Source organism: Prosopis cineraria, unplaced genomic scaffold (genome assembly GCF_029017545.1).
Source record: "Prosopis cineraria cultivar Desert tree isolate PC_DT_omini unplaced genomic scaffold, ASM2901754v1 PC8, whole genome shotgun sequence".
NCBI lineage: Eukaryota > Viridiplantae > Streptophyta > Magnoliopsida > Fabales > Fabaceae > Prosopis > Prosopis cineraria.
The window spans coordinates 12777461-12800736 of NW_026555339.1; the positions used below are offsets into that span (position 1 = coordinate 12777461).

The following is a 23276-nucleotide window of genomic DNA, read 5'->3' on the forward strand; positions in this document are numbered from 1 at the left end:
CTATACTATCTTCGAGAAACGAACAAAAGAATATTGTACCCATCAGGGAGCATGATGCTTTATTATTACGAGAATCGATGCCATTTTAATGGCCAAAATTTACTTTCTCTTTGTTCAGTCTTGTTTCGAGGTATAATATAAAAGTCTAGACAAAGAAAAAGTAATATAACATCTAAGAGATAAAGAAATTTTGTTAGAGTAAAGTTTCATATATATGTAAATAAACAAAATAAATTAGAATTTATACTAATTTAAAATTTATCAATATAATTTTTTATTTTATGTTTTATTCTTTTTTAAAAAATTTTAGAATATATTTTATCTTTATTAAATAATTTTATTTATTATTTATATGAATATGTCAACAGATTTCAAAAGTATTACTTTCTTTTAAAATAATAAAAATTAAATTGATGATTGAAATAAATTTAAATGATCAAATTGATAAAGATTAGACTTGATGGAGTAAATTGATAATTAAAATAAATTTAAGAAATTAAAAGCTATATTATGTCTAAAATTTAAAACTAATAAATAAATTAAAAATAAAATCGCTGCGAGTGGTTGGCGCGTGAGGTTCTTGCGGGGAGCTGAGTGTGAACTTACGCGGCCAGAAGAGCCCACGTGTGGGACGCTGGTGGGGGAGCCGCAATGAGAAGTGCGTGGTGGGGGCGTGATAGTCACGTGATGTCCTAAGGAATTGAGGGTTGTGGGGTGGATAAGATTCTCGTGTGCTTTGTTTCTTTTCAATTTTAAGTGACAATGGAATCATTTTGGACGTCTCGCCCAAATAGGAAATGATTCCTCGTTAGTCACAGACCAATCAAATATTTAAATTTATCAAGAAAAAAGAAAGAAAGAAAGCTTTTGACAACTTTAATGTATCATACACTTTCAGTAGATTTGCATTGAGGTTACCCGCTGTATAATGAAATACCATAGGCTTTTTTAACACCTTAGCTTAGTAAAATGATTATTATATTCAGTTATCATTTCGTTATTTATCAACAGGCTCTAAAATATTTATAGAGATGATAATATTAGTCAATTTACGAGTTGTGGGTTTGTTTGGCATAAATCACAAGTTAATTAGGTGGTTAAAATTAGCTCGCTTCATAGTTAAAAAAATGTGAATTCAATTGATCATAGTTCAGTTGGTGAACAATGCACCAACTTACATGACTTTTTCTTTTTGAGTTAAGGTCTTTTTATTTTCAAAGTGTTCACGCAGGATCAATTTTTTGAAATTAAGATCTGTGGCTATTTTAAACTCAATTTTGGATCAAAACATCCTTGAATGTTAAAAAAAAAAAAAAATTGTTCCTACCCTATCTTTAATGCATCCGTTGAGCAATTTTTTTGACCAAAAATGTTCACATGGCATCCACTTGATAAATCACTTTTGTCCCCAATATATTCACTTTGAAACACTTGATACCCTGAATTGATTTTGAGTATTTTTCCTTTAAACGTTATGTATGCCCTATTATTAACACACCACATAAAGACGTTAATTTAAGTTAATAAACTATATAGATGACATGCAAGTGAATGTTCAATAAGAAATTAATTAAAAAAAGTCCTCTGTGAAATCATAATCATAAATTGAATTTACAAATTTCCTTCATATATACACTTGACGACTCAACTGATTTTCTTTTTTTTTTTAAAAAAAAAATCCTTCATATAAACACTTGACTCTGATTTTTTTAAAAAAAAAAAAATTCCTCCATATACACACTTGTCAGTTAAGAGATTATATTTATTTTAAATATTGCATCTACCAAAATAAAAATGTATAAAAGTTATCAAGAATATAAGATAAAAATAAAAAAAATTAAATCTAAATCATTTAAATTAAATTTTAACAATTCACGTTTCATCAAGGGTCATGAGGACCAGAAGACCAACCCATTAATGACATTCCATCCTATCATCTGGATTTTATGAGACTTTTAAGAAACGCCTCATTATGTTTAATGTGAGTATGACAAGACAAGCAAATAATCTTCTACAAAATGGCACACATAGCACCGTCATCAAAAGCCCTGCATTGCTTATATCAACAAAATCCCGTTTCGTTGTTAAAAATGAGAATGAAATGTATTAAAAAAAATAAAAATAAAAATAAATTAAATTATCCTTTTTCCTTACAATAAACATGATAAAATTTCTTAAATCATGACTCTCAATTCCTTAAATTAAATTGCCCCTCTCTCTTATAAAAATGATTCACTTATCCCCTTGAATATTTTAATCATCTTATTTTTACTTTTATTTTTTAATTCATTCTATTTCTTTCAACCAACAAAAGAAAACCTAAACTAAATAAAACCGAGGTAGGCGCAGAGGTACAGGCTAGAATCCCTCATCCTTAAAGGCCGAAGTAATTTTTCCAAGCACGAACCAGGGGAACCAAAAAAAAAAAAAAAACCATCCGGTTTCTTTTCCCAGCTAACCGGTTTTTCTCGCTTTCAACCGGTCTAAGTCAGATCTAGCGCTGAGTGAACTCCGAGCCAGACCAAGTGCCGAGTTGCCAGTTTTCCAGTCAGACTGGGAAAAAGTTGCATTACAAATTGCAAAACAGAAGGATGCTTCACAATATCCCACTCTCCGACTAAATGATTAATGCAGGCGGATCATGCAATTCTCCACCAAACACTATTTTCAAAATGCCAAAATATACATATATTCCAACTCAGCCTTTTTAACATCTGAAAAACTAAAATTTCACTACAGAAACAAAGGAAACAAAGAAGCTTTAAAAAAACATCGGTTGGAGGTTGGCTGACAAGAGTCTTGAAAATGATCAACAGTGTTACATACTATGCCCCTTCAGCTAGGGTCCTCTTTGAGGTACTGATGTACAGAACTGCATCGCAGACCAAGAAAAGAAAATCAAGTTAGTGGTACAATCAAACGTTTCCTCCAGTCTCACAATATAGGACACTAGTTGAAATCTTAATCTTCAAAAAATTTATACATCTTTCCAATTATACTCTCATTAAATACCCTATAGAAGTGTCTTAATAATGACAATTGAAATTCTAACAAATCATTTTTTTCAAAAGTAAAAACAAATAAAGGGTATAATTGGAAAGAAAATTATAAAAAATCCCAAATACCCTATATTTTGGATCAAATAAAACTTCCAGCATTACCATTATTTCCTCTAATGAATGCATCGCCATACTTGTTCTTCAATTGTCCATTGACATACTCTTCCGTTTGTTCCATGGCAATATTCATATAGCCATCTAGACAAGCAAGAATACCTGAGAACATGATCAAATAGTGTCAAGCCACTGTGTAATAGCTGCAAACATAAAGTACAGCCACGAGGCAACTCCCATAGCAGTGTAACACAAAAACATGCACACCACACCAGTGTTTTGTTTGGGACCAACAGTAAAAAAGAAAGCCACCTAATGCAAAGGATACCGAAATAATAGAATGTCATGTTTATCTGCACTCACAAACACTTCTCACTGACAAAAGAACTGAACCTCACTATCTGTGAGGGAAAGCCACTCCTTGACTACTTCGAAGCGTAAGAAAGCCATAAGCAAAGTCAGCAATGCAAAGCCATCAGGAACTTGAACAACAATTCATTATGGTAGCAAACTAGCAAGAAAACTGAACTCCCTTTTTCCTTACTTAAACACCCAATTTCTTTTGGTCAGATACCATGGAGATATTCTGTACAAAGGGTATATTATAAAATCATAAACTAGTATCTTTTCAACTATTTCCTTCTATGGAGATTACCACCTCTGAGTTAATAGATCAACATGTTTCTACCTAGAGTATAAATGATACTTGCACGGAAAAAAGAAATAATCATTTATTAATTTGCGTTAAAATGTGCCCCAGGAGATTTCTTCCATCCCCAGCCTCCAAATTAGGTCACTTGGATGAAACTTAGCCTCATAAATCATAATAACAAGGAGCCCACAAAGTCTAACATATCTATGCAAGCAACATTTAATGGAAATTTTCTGAGGAAAAGGGATGATTTCATTCTACCATTGTTTGGTTTATTACGAAATAGATTGAATGGATTATAACTTTTCCCCCAATATTACACTTAAGAGATAACAAATGAAGTGTGAAATATTCTTATAGCTTTGAGTTTAAACTTTCTCATGATATATAATAACTTAGTAAGAACATCTCACAAAAAAAATAATAATTAATCCATAACTTAGTACGTACATTACTATTCATATTTTTCAATGCTTGTACATGATCTTTTGTTTTTATTTAAAAAATGTAAAGGTATATAATTGCTTAAAACTTTTATGAAAGAACATAAATATTAACTACATCTCTATTAAATTTTTTTAAAACCAACCAAACTAACCTCTTTAACTATTGATTCATATATATTTAGAATATTCATCAACCGATTAATTAAACATATAAAAGCGCATTCAAAGTGTGCATGAATTATAATATGTAACTATGAGGAAAAAAGAAATAGCTCCATTATATCATTCAACCACAATGTTGTAGTGTACTCCCTCTATCCCATTTATAAGGCATGCTCTAGAAGATCTATTGGTTCTATTTATAAGTCACGGTGCGACTTTTTAAGTAATATTTGAAAAGTATTTCGAAAATTATCTTTCATAAAAAAGAAAAAAAATAACATGATATCATTGTTTAGATTTATTATATAACAGCATATTTGAAATTTTACAAAACTTTTATTTCTTTTACTTTTTTTTTTTTTTTGCAATGGTATTAATGAGATTGGAAAAAATGACTTTTAAAGAGGACCAGAAGAGTATGAAGCAATCTTGTGTAACCAAAAACAATGTAACCCAAAAGCCAATCAAATACTATATTTTTGTTTACATATCCATAAACTAACTAAAGTACACTATTATTATCATCATAGACATTAACATCTTCCGCCATCTTTGGAGGGCATCTAATCAATGTTCTTTGAGCATCATTCTTACCATATATGTTTATATATCTAACTGCAATTCTTGTAAAAGAACCCAACTTCACTTTCTAACATAATAGAGTTAGTACTAACTCTTATTGACCATTTTGATACTACTCTTTGAAATATCAGTTCCACACTTGAAAAGCTTCAATCATGCCATTTTGATACTTGACACATTCAAACCCCAAACTTCATTTGTTGCTTTATAATTTTTCCTTATTCTGTGATGCAGCACTAGCATGAGATCTTATTCCTTGAGAATTTACTATTTCTTTGTCATTATTCACACAAAAGTAAAGCAGAGTTGTTTTATAATTGGATACTGAAAGATCAATGTTTTCTATAAAATTAATGTCAAACCCATTGGTCGGGGTATTGGGGTTCTTCTTTGTCATCCAATATAATTTTTATATCTTCACCAGTTGACCTATCTTGTCCTTGTAGTGATAGCATCTCATAATAAGATATTAGTTTTCTTCTGCTAAAGAAACTTCAGGCTTTATCTTGGCAAATGAATGTAAAATTCAAGTGAAGTAAATTGAAGAGACAAATATGTTATTGATAGTGTACATAAACCTAGATTCCCATGCTATCTCAATGAACTTGTCCTGTACTTCTTGTTCAGCAATCCACAAATTTATTTAAATCTCATCCAAACTTAAACAAGTCATTCTTAAGCAAACCATAACAAGATGTATATTCGTTTTTTTTCAATTTTTTACGCGATCCTCATTTTTGTTTTGCCAATTTGTTTGTCAAGAACTCTTCCCCATCTCTCAGCAATTTTGTAAGTTCATACAAGATCTGTGCATTAGGAAAAAGTGGGTTTTGTTCCTTAGGTATGAAATTACTTGAACTTGTGCTTTTTCTGGCTGATGATGAACTAAGTGTATTTTATGAATTAATCCATCTGAGTTGGAGAGGGAATAAGTTTTCTTGAAAAATAAATAGACTAAACAAAAATCAAAGATCGGATGAAGAGATTAAGAGCAAACACACTCTTGTGCTATAATTTGTTCAAGAATAGTCTGAGTGGGTTTGACTGGAATACCAATACAAATTTTATGGACTATTGAACAAAGAATAGTATAATTCACCATGCTATGTTGTAGGTAAACATATAATGGTCCTATTGTCCTCATAACTATGACAAACTTATATGCTGTGGCTAATTGAATGCCCCTTTCAGCTTCTCTAACTTGTAGCATTTTAGAGGTCGTAAACCTTAAGGGTGCTTTCACCTTTGACTGAAGTCCAATAAAACATCTCGCAACCAAACAGAAATAATCTCAAAAAATATCAAATGTATAGATCATGCTTTGTCTAGTTCACTAACATTACCAAGAATTTTCATATGGTCGACTTATTTGCTAGAGTTCAAAACCATTCAATATAAAACAACAGATGAGAGACCCAAATAAAACAAGTAATGGAGTTGATGATCTTGCAAAATGATAAATAAAGCAAAGAATGATTAGATATATGATGCCTCCATATATATTTATAATGAGTGAGAGTGAGAAGATAAAACAAGGTGGCAAGCACGATGTGCTACCATGATGAAAGGTGATTTCAACATAAAAAAGTTAGTAAACCGAAATGTATCATTTTCAGGTTCTACAAAGTTATAATCAATCATATTTCGAAAAACCATACTCTTCAGTTTTATCACAAAATAAAGGATAATGAAAAATATCAGTTCAGACCAAAGACAACTTCAAAGGAAGATACTTAGTTTGAAGCTACTGAGGCCAGAATTACCTCGATAATCGACCCAGAATTCAACTTTACTTTACAACAACAGGACGACCACGAATGGATTTCAGGAAATCTGCAGGGGTCTTGGTAGTGGTTGATCCTTTCTCAAGTCCGCTCATCTTATCTCAACCCAAAATTATTTGTATCTTTAAAAATCAGAGAACAAAAGGCACCAAAAACATTGATAAGAACTCTGATATGTGGTAAGGGGAAGGGAATTCATATCTATAATTGACAGAGCATTGGAGTTTTGTAACATAAACATGACAGTATCGTATAACCAATCAATAATCTAAATACCTTCGTGAGCTAGTTCTAATGCCACCGGAGAACTGACCACCGCAAGTACCGGAGAAGCGTACCACGCAGAGGAAGGGAGAAGATCGTGCGAGGAGGTCAGAACTCAGAAGCCGCGAGGTGTGGTTGTGAACGAAAACCCCTCTAACTCTTCCTTTCAGCAAATAATTTACGATTTCTGAAAAGAAAGGCCTTTTTTTTTTAAGAAAAATGATGATAAAAACCTTTTAAAATATATAAATAATAATTTAATTTTTTAAATATATTATTTTTTTAAAATTTAAAAAAATATTATTAATAAATTTATATAAGTTATTAAATTGTTCTTGTTTAAAATAAATTATTCACAGTTTTGTTTAAATATTTACAACCTTTCTTCTTATATTCATACAATGCACAACAAATTACAACTTCACATGTTAAATTTTTTATTTGTTGTTGCATATTGCAAATATAAAAAAAAAGTTGTAAATATTTAAACAAAATTTGTGAATCATTTATTTTTAAGAAAATAATTTTATAATTTATATAAATTTTATTAATGATAAAAAAATCTCTTAAAATTTTAGAGAAATTATAAGTATTTAAGGATTAAATTATTATTTATATATTTTAAGAGATTTTATTATTATTTCTCTTTTTTATAAAAAAATGAGGAAAATCCCCTTAAATATGCAGAAGGTAATGTGATCTGGCAAAATACTATAATTTTTTCTTAAATTTTTAGGAATATTTTGTTTATTAATATTAATAATTTTTTTAAATGACTAAAATACTTCAATTTTAAAACTAAAGTAATAATTGCTTGTTTCTACTTTAGTCGTTACCAACAGAAATATTAATTAAACTAAAATATTTATAAATATTTACGACATTTGAATTTCAATGAATCACAATTTACATAAGAGAAGTTGTAGTTGTTCATTTTGTTCTAATCATTGCTACAAAAATAGTTATTACCTAAAGAAAAATAGTTTCATATATATAGAACACCTATATTTTAGTAAATAAAATATTGGCATAGGAAAAGGTGTAATTTCTTGTTCTCTTTTAGCTATGTTTGGGAAAAAAAAAACGCATTCATTACCTAAATTAAAATAGTCACAATATTTACAACACTTAAATTTTTAATGAATAAAAATTTGGACAAAAAGTTATAATTACTATTCTATTCTAGTCATTTCAAAAAAAAATAATTATTACCGAAACTAAAATAATCATCGAATATTTACAATACTTAAATTTTAGTGAATCACAAATTTGCACAAGAAAAATTATAATTATTTGTTTCATTCTAGTCATGAAGAAAATAGTTATTATTTAATTTAAAGTAGTCATTTATATTTATAACATCTAGATTTTAGTAAATAAATATTGGCATGGGGAAAGTTGAAATTCTCATTTTGTTTCAGTCATTCTAAAAGAAAGATAATCGTTACTTAAATTAAAGTGATTACAAATATTTACAGCACTCAAATTTAAATCAATTAAAAAATGTACAAGGAAAGTTGTATTTGTTTAGTTCATTTTAGTTATTTTTAAAAAAATAATTATTATTTAAATTAAAGTAGTACTGATATTTACTTTTTTTATGATTAGAGCTGTACTTTTTTGTTTTAATAGGGGGTATTTAAGTCATTTTACCACAAAATATTAATGTCAAAAAGGTCCATAAGAACTTGAAAAGAATTATGATATTTAGTGAGATTTCATTATCATTTGTATATTTCAATATGATTTTCATGTGATTTTCCCTTCTTTTACTTATACTCTTGGTCAACTCTTATATTTGACTTTTTTAATAAAACTATTACTTCAATATTTTTAAAATTAATATTAATATGTAATTAATTTAAAAAGTATGCTTGATTTATCTATATTTAAATTTGTTAATATTATACAATTTTTGGGCAAAATTCATTAAAGTCTCATAGAAGAAACTTAATCGCAAAGAGAAACCAATATATACATATATAATTACTTTACAATATCAATTTAGGGGATTGAAATGAAACTAATCTTTTGCGCCAAATAATGAAAATACTTTCAGGTTATTTTTTAATGAAAAGGTCAAGTTATAGTTTGAATTTTGTTAAGTTATTTTCTGAAAAAAACGTCTCTCAAGTTGCATTCTCAATAAGAAACTTTAAAATTGATCAATCTATGCTTTGCAGATGATCTTCTGATGTTTTGCAATACGAGTATAGATTTAGTTAAAATGCCAATACTAATGTTGCTTTATTGAGTTCTCTAAGCGCTGTATTGATTGGGAAAAAATTATAAACTAATTTTATATATTTAATATACTTATTTTCAATCAAATCAAATACATATAAATTTTATTTATTATTTATTCTATAATAAAAATTATTATAAATATTAGTAATACATTAATTCAACTTACCTTCATTTATTGAATAAAAATATATTAAATATATAAGGTTAAGTACTTAAATTTTATCCTGTTACAAATCCTTATAAATCCCAAATATATTTGAATGGGATGAAGGATAACATTAAGTAGGAAATTTGGGATTTGACAAACCTTAATGTGGGATCTTTCTCTGTTTAATATCTGGTGTTCCTTGTCACTCTTTTTTTTTTCAATTATTAAATGATCAAGCTAAAGTCCAATACTGCATTACCATAAAAAAGGTTAAAAATGGGAGAATGACAAGTAATAATTCTTGTAAGAACATTACTGAAATTTAGGAAAGTTAGTATTTAAAAAATTTTAATTTAAAATTAATATTTTACAATTCCTTATTTGTTATTCTGCCTTTAAAAAAAGGTAAATTGAAAATAATAAGTAACTAAAAGAAACACTTGACTGCCAAAATATCATACATAAATTGCAGCTCATGTAAAAATTTAAGCCTCCTGACAACTGTCTTATATTGGAACTGTGACCTGGTAAATTTATTTTATTTTCTATGCATTTATATTGGACTCAAACATTTATTCTGCCTGAAAAGTGTTGCCAAAGAAGTTGATAGTGGAAAGATCAAAGCTTCAGTGTTATGGGATCAATGTTGCTTTACAAAAAGAATGTGTGGAGGCCTAAACTTCAGAGATTCTAAATTGTAGAATCACTATTATTGTGAAAAAAAAAAATGATATGGGCTATTAAAAAATAAAAGAAGATTCATTATGGGTTGAATGGATTAATAGAGGTTGGGAAAATGTTATGTATGTTGTTGCAGCAGCTGGGCCAACCAGACATGGAAAGGGAGGAATTATAGAATGTTTCATAATGCACAATTGGCTCAATCGCATATATCGCTAATACTTAAAGTTGGAATAAGTTTGATATTAAAAGCGTGCTACCAAAGAAGCTTAGAATGAATCCTTTTTTTTTTGGGAAAAAGCATAATATTGTGTAGGATCCAATTCTTAATTTTGTAAATATTGGTGTTAAAGGGTAATTCTCATCCTTGAATTATAGGTTTAGGAATATTGAAATCTTAATTTATTTTTAATGCAATGTTTATATTCAATTTTAAAAACATTGCAATGACACCCCTATCATTAACAATAATTAACTTTAATCATTAGGAATTAAATAATTATAAAAAAAATTCACGATTATAGACAATGATGAAAAAAAGTACATAAAAATTTATATCAAATTGAGTTTAGAATTTTAAACACTCATAAACTTATAATTTAGAAATAAATTTATTATTTAATCCCCAAATATTGTGTATGTTTTGTCATCGTAGAGGTTTTGGATTAGGAAACACTTCCTAGAAAGGTGGCCTATTTTATTTTTCCGCTATATTGGCGTGTATTTACTTTTGGTTCTTTGGTTGAATGTAAATATTTAAAAAAAAAAATTCTCAATTTAATTCAATATAACTCAATTTATGGGAGAAGACTCTCTCTTGGTGGCTGGGACTAAGAAAGAGATTGATTCCCTCAATCCATATAGTTTTAATTATTTAAAATATTAGTTAATTATATTTTTAATGATAAAACTATAAAGACTAATGTTATTTTTTAAACATAGATATTATATTTTAAATGGTTAAAATTATAAAGAGTGAATTTGCAACAAATTAAACATTGAAAAACTAAGTTTAAAATTTTAAACATTTAGGCATATTGAACCAAAGTTCAAAGGCTAACAAAAATATAAACACCAATGATTAATTTGTTTTCAAAAAAAACAAAAACAAAAGAGCTACCTTTTATCCATGCTGGATGATATTTGAATTTAGATTGTTTAGATACCAAATGATGCAATTACATAGTAAAACACTTCAAATCAACAAACATTTTACTAGAGCAGAAAGTGCATTGTATTACTGAACAATCAACATTAATTGTTTGTTTATTGAATGATTACACATGAAATTACAGAAAATAAAAAAGAGTAATGTCTGAAATTCTTTAATTATTCACAATTTCTTGTCCATCCAAACCACACATCGAAGACACTGTCCTGCTTGGAGTAGATCAAAAGCCTTATTTATGTCCTCCAATTCCATTTCATGTGTGACAAAATCATCCAGTTGTAGTTCCTGTGAATTAATATAGTAGTGATTGGGGGCAAGCTTAATAGATAAGAATAATTTCTCACAAATCTGGTCCTTCTATAAAAACCAATAATCATTAATTCAGTTTTATAGTTTGTGCATTCGTGTAGCACTTTTTTAATATAAAATTATAGGTTTTAATGTCAATTTCTTTTCAAAATTTAGTTTTATCATTGAACTACATACATTTTTCTCTCCACAATATTCTCTGTTTTCATTCAATTTGAATCAATATAAATTAAAATACCATTTAGTATTGCATTAAATTTAATTATTTTCTGATAATATATGTAAAATAATTAGAAATGAAATTCCTTGCATTGTAGAAGGCGACTTCTTGTCTTCTAGTTATTATTACTATCACAATATATATTTTACATTTGTTTTATATAATTTTATACTTAGAGAGAGTAGTGTGAGAATGAGACTAACACTATATTTAGAGATTTTTTTTTTTAAAGAAAGAATGGAATGGAGTGAGATAGCGAAAAAAACTAAAATCATTGTTTGTGAATCTTCTTTTCTTTTTTTTTTTATTTAAAAAAAAGGGGCTGAAATACTCTAAAGCCCTTCCTTGCCATCATCCACAACTTATTATTATTATTTTTTTATCCTCCTAAGTTGGAGGGTTAAGGATGAAGTGATATAATATAATTATTTTATTTATAAAATTACCTACAACCTCCTACCCCAATAATAAATCATATTTATTATTTTCATTCAGTAACCATCTCAATCGCTCTTGCCATCTCTCTCTCTCTCCCCTCTCAACACGATGACTCTACTCTATTTTCCTCTTATACAACATGTATGTTTATTTGAGTAGTTCTATTACTTTCTTTCTCTTTTTATTTTTAACTCTTAAGCACCTTGTTTGACTGTTAATTTCAATTATTGTTATCATTATTTATTGGACAAATATTATAATTATTTAATGGCCATTATATTGTTATTTTCTTCAAGGTTAGTCATATGAGTAATATAGTAAGAAAAAGTTTTAATCCATTATGTTCCATCCATTTTATAATAACTCTTAAATAATGAAAAATTTTGTTCTATTTCACTTCTCTCTACCCCATTCCATCAATGATCATTCTTTTCATCAATCATAAATTTCCAAATACATTCTAAGAATAGAAGTTAGTGGATAATGGCATCCAAGCCTCATGTAAAGGAATTATTAATCAAATTAATAATAGTTAGATTGACAATTTTTTTAATGAGTTGTAAATATGAGATAGTTTCACACAAAAATCCTACTTATGAATTGGGGGTTACATTTAGAACTAAAATGTCATATTTGCAATTAAAATTTATGAATATATAATTATTTAAATGGATACTCACAATTTAATTTTAAAAAAAATATTATCAAGAAAGGATCTAATTGTTATTAATTTATTTCCTAAAAACTTAACTATCATTCTCCCATTATTAATACTTTGGTCCTGGGAAGCAATGACTATTATTTAACATAGCAGTAAAAAATGTTAATAATTGGAATAATGATAATAAAGTTTTGAAAGAAGAAATTAACAATAGTTAAATTCTCAACAATTTTTTTTAAAAGAGTTGCAAATATTGATCCAGATAGTGCAAATAAGAATCTTAATTCTAGACAGAGATTTTTTTTTTTTTTTTACTTCTAACCTAGCCTTTATCCATAGGAAATGAAGACACACGTATACAACCATGTCAACACTAAATTCAAACCCAGGATCTCTTCTTAAAAAGGGAGGCATTGTCATTAGGACAACTAACCGTTGACAAATTTAAACTGAAAATTATATTTAGAATATGCAATTATTTGAATCAATATTTACAGCTTATTTTTTAGATAATTTTATCAAGAACCTACCTATTATTAATTTCTTCTTTTAAACTTACATGTGATTTTGCTATAATTCTTTAACAAGAGACCCAACATAAGTAAAAAAAAAAAAATATAAGGCAAATTAAAGTAAAAATGATAATCACCTTATTGATATAACGTTGGAGGAGAATGGGAATATGAGACTTGGGTTTGAGTCCTCCAAATAAACATCCCATAAGGCATTTTCCACTTCCAAGAACTTCAGCAGAGCTAAAGCTCAAACGAGATCCTAACTTATCCACTCCAACCACTATTGTTTTCCCCCAACCCTAAAGTCAAACAATCACTTTTTCAACTTAATTTATGTTATTAAAAAGATTGAAACTTTACATTACTAGACAATAACATAATCATATAGGTTTAATCTAAGGGAAAATGACATTTGAAGACCTTCTAAAACATTAATTATAGTTAATAAATACCTTCAAATTTATGAAATTTCATAAAAAGCCTGTGGTCCTTGGTTGGGATTAAAAAAATTTTATTGAATTTTTTCAATACTCATATTTTATATTTTCAGTATTCATTTTTTTTCATTGGTTACCTTATAAGTTTTCAATACTCATGTTTCATGTTTTCAATATTGGGGAAAAAAAAATTCAACAGTGAAACTATGGAAGATTAGTATTGAAAACATATAAGATGATTTCTTCGAAATTGAATAATGAAAATGTTAAAAATAAATATTCAAAATATGACAGATGAAAGTTGAAAATATGAAAGACTATTTAGAAAATTTTTAATTCCAATTAAGAGCTATGGTCTCTCTCTTTTTTTTTTATTTCAAAATTTGAGGATCCCTCACTGGTTAATATAAATAAAGTTTTTAGATGGTCTTTAAATATCATTTTTCCTTAATCTAAATAGAACAAAAATCATCCCATGCTAAAAAAACATAATAGAAAGATCGATTTGAATCGCTTATTATCTCTCTCTGGTTTTTTTTTTTTTTAAAGCAGAGATTGTTTCATGTTCTTAGTGTTTAGTAGAGATGAAATTTCAACTTGTTCAAGCAAATTTGGGAGAGAGAGAAAGAGAAAGACCTTTCGACAAGAAGCATAAGCTTCATGGACCAACGATGCCATCCCAACGCACTCAAAGCAATAATCAGCCCCTCCATCTGTCATCTCTTTAATCACCTGCTCCACAACCACATGTATCCGTTTATATATCACTAAACTCATCATTTTGAATTTTAGAAAACCCTATTTTAGTACCATTTTTTATACTTTGATTAGAGTATTTATAAATTTGGGAGAATTATATATAAATTCTAAATAAAAAAATTAATCATCCACATTTTCCTGTCACTTGTAAATATATAAGTTTAACATGTGAATAAAAATTTTTTGACTTATAATACCAAGAGGTATTTAGTTCGATTAGTTAAGAGAATTGAATCAGTTTATTTTGAAATCTTCAGTTTGAGTATTAAGACATACAGTTATGTTAAATAAAAATACTGATGCATACCTAAGATATTTGTAAAGCTGTCATTAATAAAAACAGTCTCATAATCCGAGAGTTTATATTAGTCTAGACATGAGGTGTTAGTTTTTTTTTTTTTTTTGGTGAATGAGGTAGTAGTTTTAATGCATATAGAATTTTCATAACAAATTAATAAAAATGTAAAAAAATTATTAAATCAAATTTTTTATAAACTTCAAGAGTATTTTTGTTTTGATAAAGTTAATCATTCATTAATACTTTTAACTTTCAGGGATTAATATATGTCAAATTATAAGAGTTTAATTAAAATAAAAATAAATTACAAGGATTAATTCAAAATTAAAATAATTATAAGCACCTAAGAATTAATTTTATATATTTATATATATAGTTTTTTTTATGGAATGAAATAGACCTGGCTAACTGGTTTCTCCCCACATTCTCCAGAATTAACGAAGTCTGTGACTCCAAACTTTTTTCCTGAGTAAAAAGAGAAAAGACAAGTCATGAGATTTAATATCATGAGATTTGATTCATAACCTTTCAACGACATTGATATATCAATATTATTGGCAAAAAAAAAAAGACATTGATATATCAATATTTATAATCAAAATAAACTGTGAGTAGGTACTTTGTGAAGAACTAGAAATTACTGGAGCCTTGTTTATTGTAACTTATCAATCCATATATCATTTTTATAGATTTCTAAGTTAAAATATTAAATTTAAAAAATTATAATAAAGTAATTTTAACATTTTGCTCTCAATAAATTAAAAAATATGAATAATTTATTCAATTTATCTCTCAAAGAGGATTTAAACAATTTTAATTTCGAAAATACTTTTTGGCTAGTGACTAGTAAAGGTATTGTCAATTATATTCTATAAACATTGCATGCGTTTGGAAGAGAATATAATATTTCAATTTAGTTTAATAATTCAATTGGTATTTTTTTTGTTAACATTTATAATATTTTCAATTTTAAAAATAATTCAAGCTCCTCAATATCAAAATGTTGACTAGAACTTAACATCTCAAGGTAAATACAGAATTTCTTAACAAATCTCATCCCAAGTTCACTATTTTTTGTATTCAATTAAAAAAATGATTTCATATATATATATATAACCAATTTTAATATATATATATATATATATATAACATTTCAACAAAATGCTTTTTTTAATAGTTTATATTTTTTCATGAAAGATAGATTCTATATATATAGAGAGAGACACACACACATATATGTTGATGTGGCATGGGGGGGGCCTTAGGTCATTGCCTTTGTTGCCTGTGGCTTCCCTCCAATATGCATAAATGTATAGATTTATTCTAAAAATAAATAAATTGTTTATAAGATATAAATAATGGAATTTATTTTAAACTTCATGTAAAATGGGAGATTTAGAGCATAGTTAATCGCGAGAATATGAACCATGGTTAGAGGTAAAATCTATGAATTATACAAGTGGTTACCAATTTCAAATTTTTGTGGGTTCAAGTCCACTCCAATAATCCTAGCAGCTCCACATAGTCTAGCTCCCTCTGCAACCTGTGAAAGGCAAATAAACCAATTGATTTCAGTAATTGTGAGAAAATATAAATATAACTTTATACTAGAAAAATAACTGTCAAGTTCTACATGTAAAATCTAAATATATAAAAGTCTCTTGAAATTATATCTTTTACTGAAGTTATAAATTACTGTTAGATAATTGTTAATTATTACGATTTAGTTATCAACTAAACCATTTCATTAACAACTATCTGTCATCAACATAGAACTTCAATATAATACATTAATAATTTTGGTAAGCAACACGTGAGTTCAAATTAATTTTGTTAATTCATTAGACATTTATGTATTCAGTTTGCTTGTGTGGGACATGAGAATGATTTTTTTCATTTAGATTTTGCTTCTCCCACACACTTTTGCTAGCAATTCAAACATTGCAATTTCAATTTCAAAAAACTTTTTCCTTCGTTGAGGAAAGTAATACATGCTTTAAATTCAATAATCAAAGTTTTGAAAATAAGATTACCATGACTTTAACCAATAAATATAAATATAAATATAAATGATCTAAATGCACATGTTAGACAAGAAAATTAATGCTCAAATTAATATCCATGTAGAAGGGCTACCTTTTTTTATTTTTCTTTAGCAGTAGAAAATATTTAGGTGAATTTGGTCTAGAATGTTTCTAAAAGCACTTAATACTCATCAACAATTTTCTTACACTTGACCCCATGTTCTTACGAGGCATGAATTAAGTCCTTATGAATTACTCTATCCACTTCAAAATATATGTCACATTAAAGATTTGTTGCTTTTAATTTTTGGAAATATCTGCCACTTTAAATTTCGAATAAAGTATAAACTATTATTGGACCATTTACTCTTCATAAATAAAAAAACAATATGGTTGGTCGACGAAGAGTTTGCTTAGAAAATAGAAAAGGTATTTCACTCAAAATAATTTTTTTTTTGTGGTACATGGTAAACTACGTAACAACTTTGTTAATAAGTTAGAATTGTATATATGTAAAAGTATATAAGTAGGATATTTGACACTTGAACACAATTCACATTTGATGGTTTTATCATTTGGTATTAGAATGAAAAAAAATAACTTTATTAATATATGCAAATAGTAGCTTTAAATAACATATATTTTGGAAAAGAAAAAGGCATTCATTTGTTGACAAATTGACCTTTGTATTTGTCGACTTTTGTTGGGAAAAAAATTTGTTGGTCAAAAGTAAAAATATGCAAAAGATCGAACAAGAAAATGTCGTGAGCATACATACGGCCAATCCAATGGAACCAAGCCCAAATATGGCAACCGTGGAACCTTCCTCCACTTCTGCTGTCTTCCAAGCAGCACCTACTCCTGAAATAGCAGTTGTAACCCCCCCCCCCCCAAAAAAAAAAAAAAACAAGGAATAATTTCTTAAAATGATTAGAGGAGAATAACAATTAGATTCCAAAACATTAAATTAAATACTAGTTATGTTACCAACAAAATTTTCTAAACTCTATTAATAATCTTAGTGCTTATTTCATTTTGTTCCAAATTTTTATTTTTAAAAACTATTTTATAAATCACTTTTTTAAAACTGTTTTTTAAAATAAAATAAGAAAAAATATGTTTGATTGTGATAATTTGATAATAATTTTAGATTTAAAAAATTGATTTACAGCCGTGGTTACCAGTTATCAATAGTAGTAGCCCATAACAGTGGTTAGTTATAACTGATAATAGTGTTTAATAATGACATATAGTGTGATTGAAACAAATAAAACATCTCTAAAGTGTTTTTATTTTTTGTTTTAAAAAAATAAAAACGAGAACAATTTGAAAAACATTTAAATCTAAAATATTTATCCAAAATTCTAAATGAGTTTTTTATTTTTTGAAAATAGAAAATAATGTTTAAAAGGATAAAAGAAAAAATTGACCCGTAAATGAGAAAGGTCTGAAACTTTAAATTTATTTTTGATATAATATTTTTCTTTAACTTTTAAAAATAATATAATTTGACCTTTGTTGTTAACAAAAATTAACTTAAACCATTAGTTAATTAGAAAATGATAAAAAATGACCTCAAAAATTATTAAAAAAATAAATTTTATTGATCTTTTTTTGTAATTTTTGGGTCTTTTGCTGTAATTTTTATGTTATTTTTGGACTAATTAATGGCTAAAATTAACTTTCATTAAAGATAGAAATTAAATTGTACTGTTTTTAAAAATTGAAGAGGAACATAACATGAAAAAAAAATGAGTTTAGAATTTTCTGCACCTATAATTTAAGAATCAATTTATTTTTTAATTCTTTTTTGAAAAAAAAATAGAAATCAAAGTGTCCCTCAAGTGGATAGGTCAAATCATTAACTCCAAAAGTGGTGAGAGAAAGGGATTGGATAGAGAGAGAGAATTGGAAAGGTATTACCAGTGGAGACACCACAACTGAGGAGGCAAGCCCTGTCGGGAGGAACAACAGAGGAGGGATGATCAATCTTAGTCAAATTGGCAACATCAACCACTGTGTATTGGCTGAAACTGGACACAAACAAGAAATGGTAAATAGTTTGGCCATTCAGGTCCGTGAATCTGCTGCTCTCATGCCTTGGCATCCAAGCACTCATCCTGAATGGCACCTTTGAACATAGGTTGCTCCTCTTAGACTTGCAATCCGCACACTCTTCACATTGTGGCATGAACACTGGAACCACCACATCTCCTTTCTCCACTTCACTCACTCCTCCTCCTACACTTTCCACAACCCTGTCAACATACCAAATCATCAACCATGATTTTTGTTATTATTATGTTCCGGTGAGAGTTATTCATGAGATTACTGAATCAACTTTTCAAAAGGGATCAAATATAGACACTCACACTCATCTATATATTTATCGTTTCTCTCATTGGACACCAACTCTTTTATTATATAGGGTATAGAACTTACAACTTTCCTACTTTAAAGAAGTGTGGAGGGTGTCACTGGACTTGTATATGAACTTGTAAGCAGAGTCATCTGCAATTGTGTGGCCGTCGTTCTAAATTGTATGACATTATTTTTTTTCCGGCTAAACTTGATCTTAAATTAATGTAGGATACTTGATACTTTTTGAAATTGTTTTTTCACATTTACCTTTTTATTAATTAATGCAAGAATAAGAAATATAATTTAACTAAACACTTCTGCTCATTCTTCATAATAAGAAGTTTAAAAACAACAAGAGAAAGATATGCCATTTTTCATGCAAGTAAGAAAGTAGTTATTTTTATGAAAGAGTCTTTTAATTTGGAGCCAAGGGAATATACATTAGTTACTTTTTATAAAAGGTGAGGCATCAATTAGTTTTTTTTTTTTTTCCTTTTTCAAAGATGACTCTTGTTTACAACTTTCTTTTTAATTCATGCTTTTAAACAAGCGAAACTTTAGAAAATTATTTGATTTATAAGTGACTTAACAACATTTCCTTTTTAATAAAATAGTTATGAATAAGCTAATTAGTAATGTCATAAACTCTTTCTTATTTAAAATATAAGACATTTTTTCATGTACTAATATTAGTCTAAAATGGATGACAGACTCTTTGCAATAAATCAATAACATTGACTAATTTCTTCTATCTACAGATGCTCTTATTAATTATAAGATACACAAATATCATATAAGAAAGAAATTAAAAGTAATTAATATAGATGAGTGATTAATCATACTTGGAAGATATTTCTAAAAAGCACGGTAGCGATACTGTTTTACATTTTGATGGTATAAATTATTTTTAAAATATTTTTTTTTTCTAATTTTGTAAGATATTTAAAAGTGTTTTAAGATTGGAGGGAGAAAATGCATACAGCCATCATAAAAAGTTGAGAAAGAAGAATCGTTCGGAAGGAATTCTCAGAAGCTTACCCCACAGCCTCGTGGCCCAGAATCCTTGGAAACACTCCAGGAGGATCCTTCAACACAGAAAGAACAACACATCTCAGAAAGTCAAAACAAAAATCACTAATTCCAAAAGTTGAATATACGAAAAAGAACAAACAAACAAACAGCGAGTTATCAATTCTAAAGAACCTTCATCTTCCAGAACGTGAGGTCGCTGTGACAGAGAGAGGTGCAGATGATCCGAACCCGAACTTCACGAGACATCGGCGGCGCTACAAAGATCTCCTCAATCACTAACGGCTCGCCGGGATTCCGACAGACGGCGGCTACAGGTTGCGATAAAGACGACGGAAGAAGAATAATTCATGAGTAAGATATTTATTTAATTAATTTCATCCTGAATATCGAAAAATCCCAAATCGACCGACGAAGATGACCTAGCTATACGTACCTTTGCATCGAATAGGGTTTCCTTCACTGTTGATTGGTAACTGAGCTTCTTCCATGGCGATTCAGAACAATCGTCGAAACTAGGGAGTTGACCAAGCGAAGGCGTTGTCTCAAACGATTTTGGATATGATGGCCGATTCTTATTATCCTACACGACGTCAGTCTCTAGCAACAGATTTGAGGGCCCCTGGGGAACATTCACTTTTTTGGTCTTTTGGCGGGCCAACAAAGCGTCTTTTTTTCTTTTCCGCCAACAATCGGTTAAAGCCTAATGATTATTAGGGCCCGACTTGGAGATCTAAATTTTTAAAGCATAAACATATGTTTTTGTCCATCTATTTTATTTATATTTTATTTCAATTTTTATTTTTTTTAATATTTTAAGTTCCTGTATGTTTATTTTTTATTATTTTAAGTCCTTTTAAAGTTTCTATACTTTATTCATAGAGGAATTGAAAATAATTAAAAAAAATATAGGAATTTAAAACACTGAAAAAAATATAAAGATTAAAAATAAAATGCGAGTAAAATATAAAGATCAAAAGTTATTTTTACCCATCTTCAAAACATAAAATAAACTTATAAAAGATAACCCTAATATAATGAGAGTTTAAACGTGTGGACCCCATAAGGTCGAAGGCCAACTCATTTAAACATTTTTATTTATTTTACTTTTTAAATATTAATTTTTATATTAATATCATTAATATTTTTGATATTATTAATAATATTTTGAACATTTGGTTGTTATTATATTTTTGACCTGATTGTTATTCATGATGAAGGTGAACTTTACTTTAAAAATAAAAAAATTTATGGAGGTACACATAGGATAAGGAGTATGTGTAATATAATATATTATAATTATAATAGGATATAAAAGTGATATTTTTCTGTTGTCCATATTCAACTTGTTCTAGTTCTAGACGTTGATTTTGATATGCGCAAGGGATCCTTTCCTCCTGTTGCTCCGAACTTTTTGCAGCCTTCTAATGATCTCAATTTTTTTTCGAAAAAATGCATGTTAAAAAAAGAAATGCATGCATTTTTTAAACAAAACAATGACATAAAAATCCTCTTAAAATATATAAATGATAATAAATTTATGTAAAATATGATAATTCTTCTCAAATCCTCAGAACTTTCTAACATTAATATCATTTGTGAAATGATTATAATATTCTTAATAAAAAAGAAATTATGAAATGACTACTTTAGGTTAAGTAATGAATATTTTTTTTAATAATAACTAAAACAGAATAACAAATGATAAGTTTCATTTTATAAATTTTTTAATTATTAAAATTTAAATGTTGTGAATATCAGTAATTATTTTAATTTAAATAATGACTATTTTTCTTATGGCAATAATTAAAATGGAATAAGTAATTACAACTTCTCCTTTGCAAAAAATTTTATCGCTAAAACCCAGGTATTGTAAATATCAGTTACTATTTTGATTTAATTAATGATTACTTTTTTTTGGATAATAATTAAAATGGGATAGCAAATAATAAGTTATACTCTGTTAGTTTCTCTTTTTATTTTAATTGAACATATTATAATAATTTTATAAAAGATATTAATGTCAGACAAGTTTTAAAAAATTTAAAAGAAATTATCACATCGCACAAAACATCGTTGTCATATATTAACGGGATTTAATGTCATTTTCCCTTTTTTAAAACCTTTAAACTTTTTACTTAAAAAAATAATTTTAGATTTGCTAATGCTACCTACCTCTCTTGTTTCCCACCATCCTGAATATAGAATTGTAAAATTTGTTAGAAAAATTCAAATTTTATTTTAAAATTAATTATTTTTATTATTATCACGTTGGAATACTTAAAAAATTTAAAGACTTAAATTCTTTGTTAGGGTTAATGAGTATCATAGACCCTAAACTATTATATGAATAGCATTCTAGACCCTATACTCTTGAAATATAAAAATACTTCCCTCAACTTTTAAATTCTAATCACCTAAAACCTTGCCATTAAGTTAGAGAACATTATTGCTATTTTTAAAGGTTAAGATGAGTGTCATATTAGTGTGCGACTAAGCCCCACAACTATAAAAATAATGGCAATTTTTTTAACCTAACGTCAAGATTTCAGGTGCTCAGAATTTAGAAATTGAGAAAAGTTTTTACATTTTTTAGGAGTTCAGTGTCCAGGATACTATTCATGCAATAATTTAGGGTCTAGAATTCTTATTAATCTTTTTTTTTAAAACAATTTGTGTGTCTTAAATTTTAAAAATCAAAATTTAAAATATATTTTAAATATTATTTTAAGATATTTTATATATTAAAACAAATAAAAAATATAATCATATTAATATTCCTACTTTTTTAAGAAAATATTTATAATAATGTGCTCAAATAATGGTCTCTTAGTTAAATAAAAATATAATCTTATTCCGATATTTAGGATAAGCTCAAACAAGTTTAGCTTGTAAAATATCTCTCTCACTATTCCTTAATTAACTTCAAATTTCAATTAATTATGAGGTTATTTCAAAGTAAGAATGACAAGTTA

The 23276-nt window shown here is 27.5% G+C and overlaps 1 protein-coding gene and 1 pseudogene across 1 annotated transcript; both read right to left on the minus strand.

Moving 5' to 3' along the window:
• Positions 1 to 2533: 2533 nt before the first annotated feature.
• LOC129317899 (sm-like protein LSM36B) lies at positions 2534 to 7150 on the minus strand (annotated as a pseudogene).
• Positions 7151 to 11265: 4115 nt separating this feature from the next.
• On the minus strand, positions 11266 to 20897 carry LOC129318701 (alcohol dehydrogenase-like 7). Its single transcript, XM_054963612.1, has 10 exons — positions 20738 to 20897; positions 20476 to 20612; positions 20311 to 20357; positions 18835 to 19169; positions 17690 to 17772; positions 16355 to 16430; positions 15288 to 15352; positions 14467 to 14562; positions 13528 to 13692; positions 11266 to 11535 (listed from the first exon to the last, which is right to left on the minus strand). Exons 1-10 carry the CDS (start codon positions 20790 to 20792, stop codon positions 11413 to 11415), a joined length of 1182 nt encoding a protein of 393 aa, XP_054819587.1. The 5' UTR covers positions 20793 to 20897; the 3' UTR covers positions 11266 to 11412.
• Between the last annotated feature and the right edge of the window lie 2379 nt (positions 20898 to 23276).

Bases quoted from the DNA above. Each gene is read 5' to 3' on its own strand.
- LOC129318701 (XM_054963612.1), bottom strand. From the start codon at position 20,792: ATGGAAGAAGCTCAGTTACCAATCAACAGTGAAGGAAACCCTATTCGA. The intron at 19,170-20,310 runs GTAAGCTTCTGA...GTATGTTGACAG, and splicing joins CTGGGCCACGAGGCTGTGGG to GGTTGTGGAAAGTGTAGGAG. The intron at 15,353-16,354 runs GTAACCACTTGT...CTTTTTACTCAG, and splicing joins CCCACAAAAATTTGAAATTG to GAAAAAAGTTTGGAGTCACA.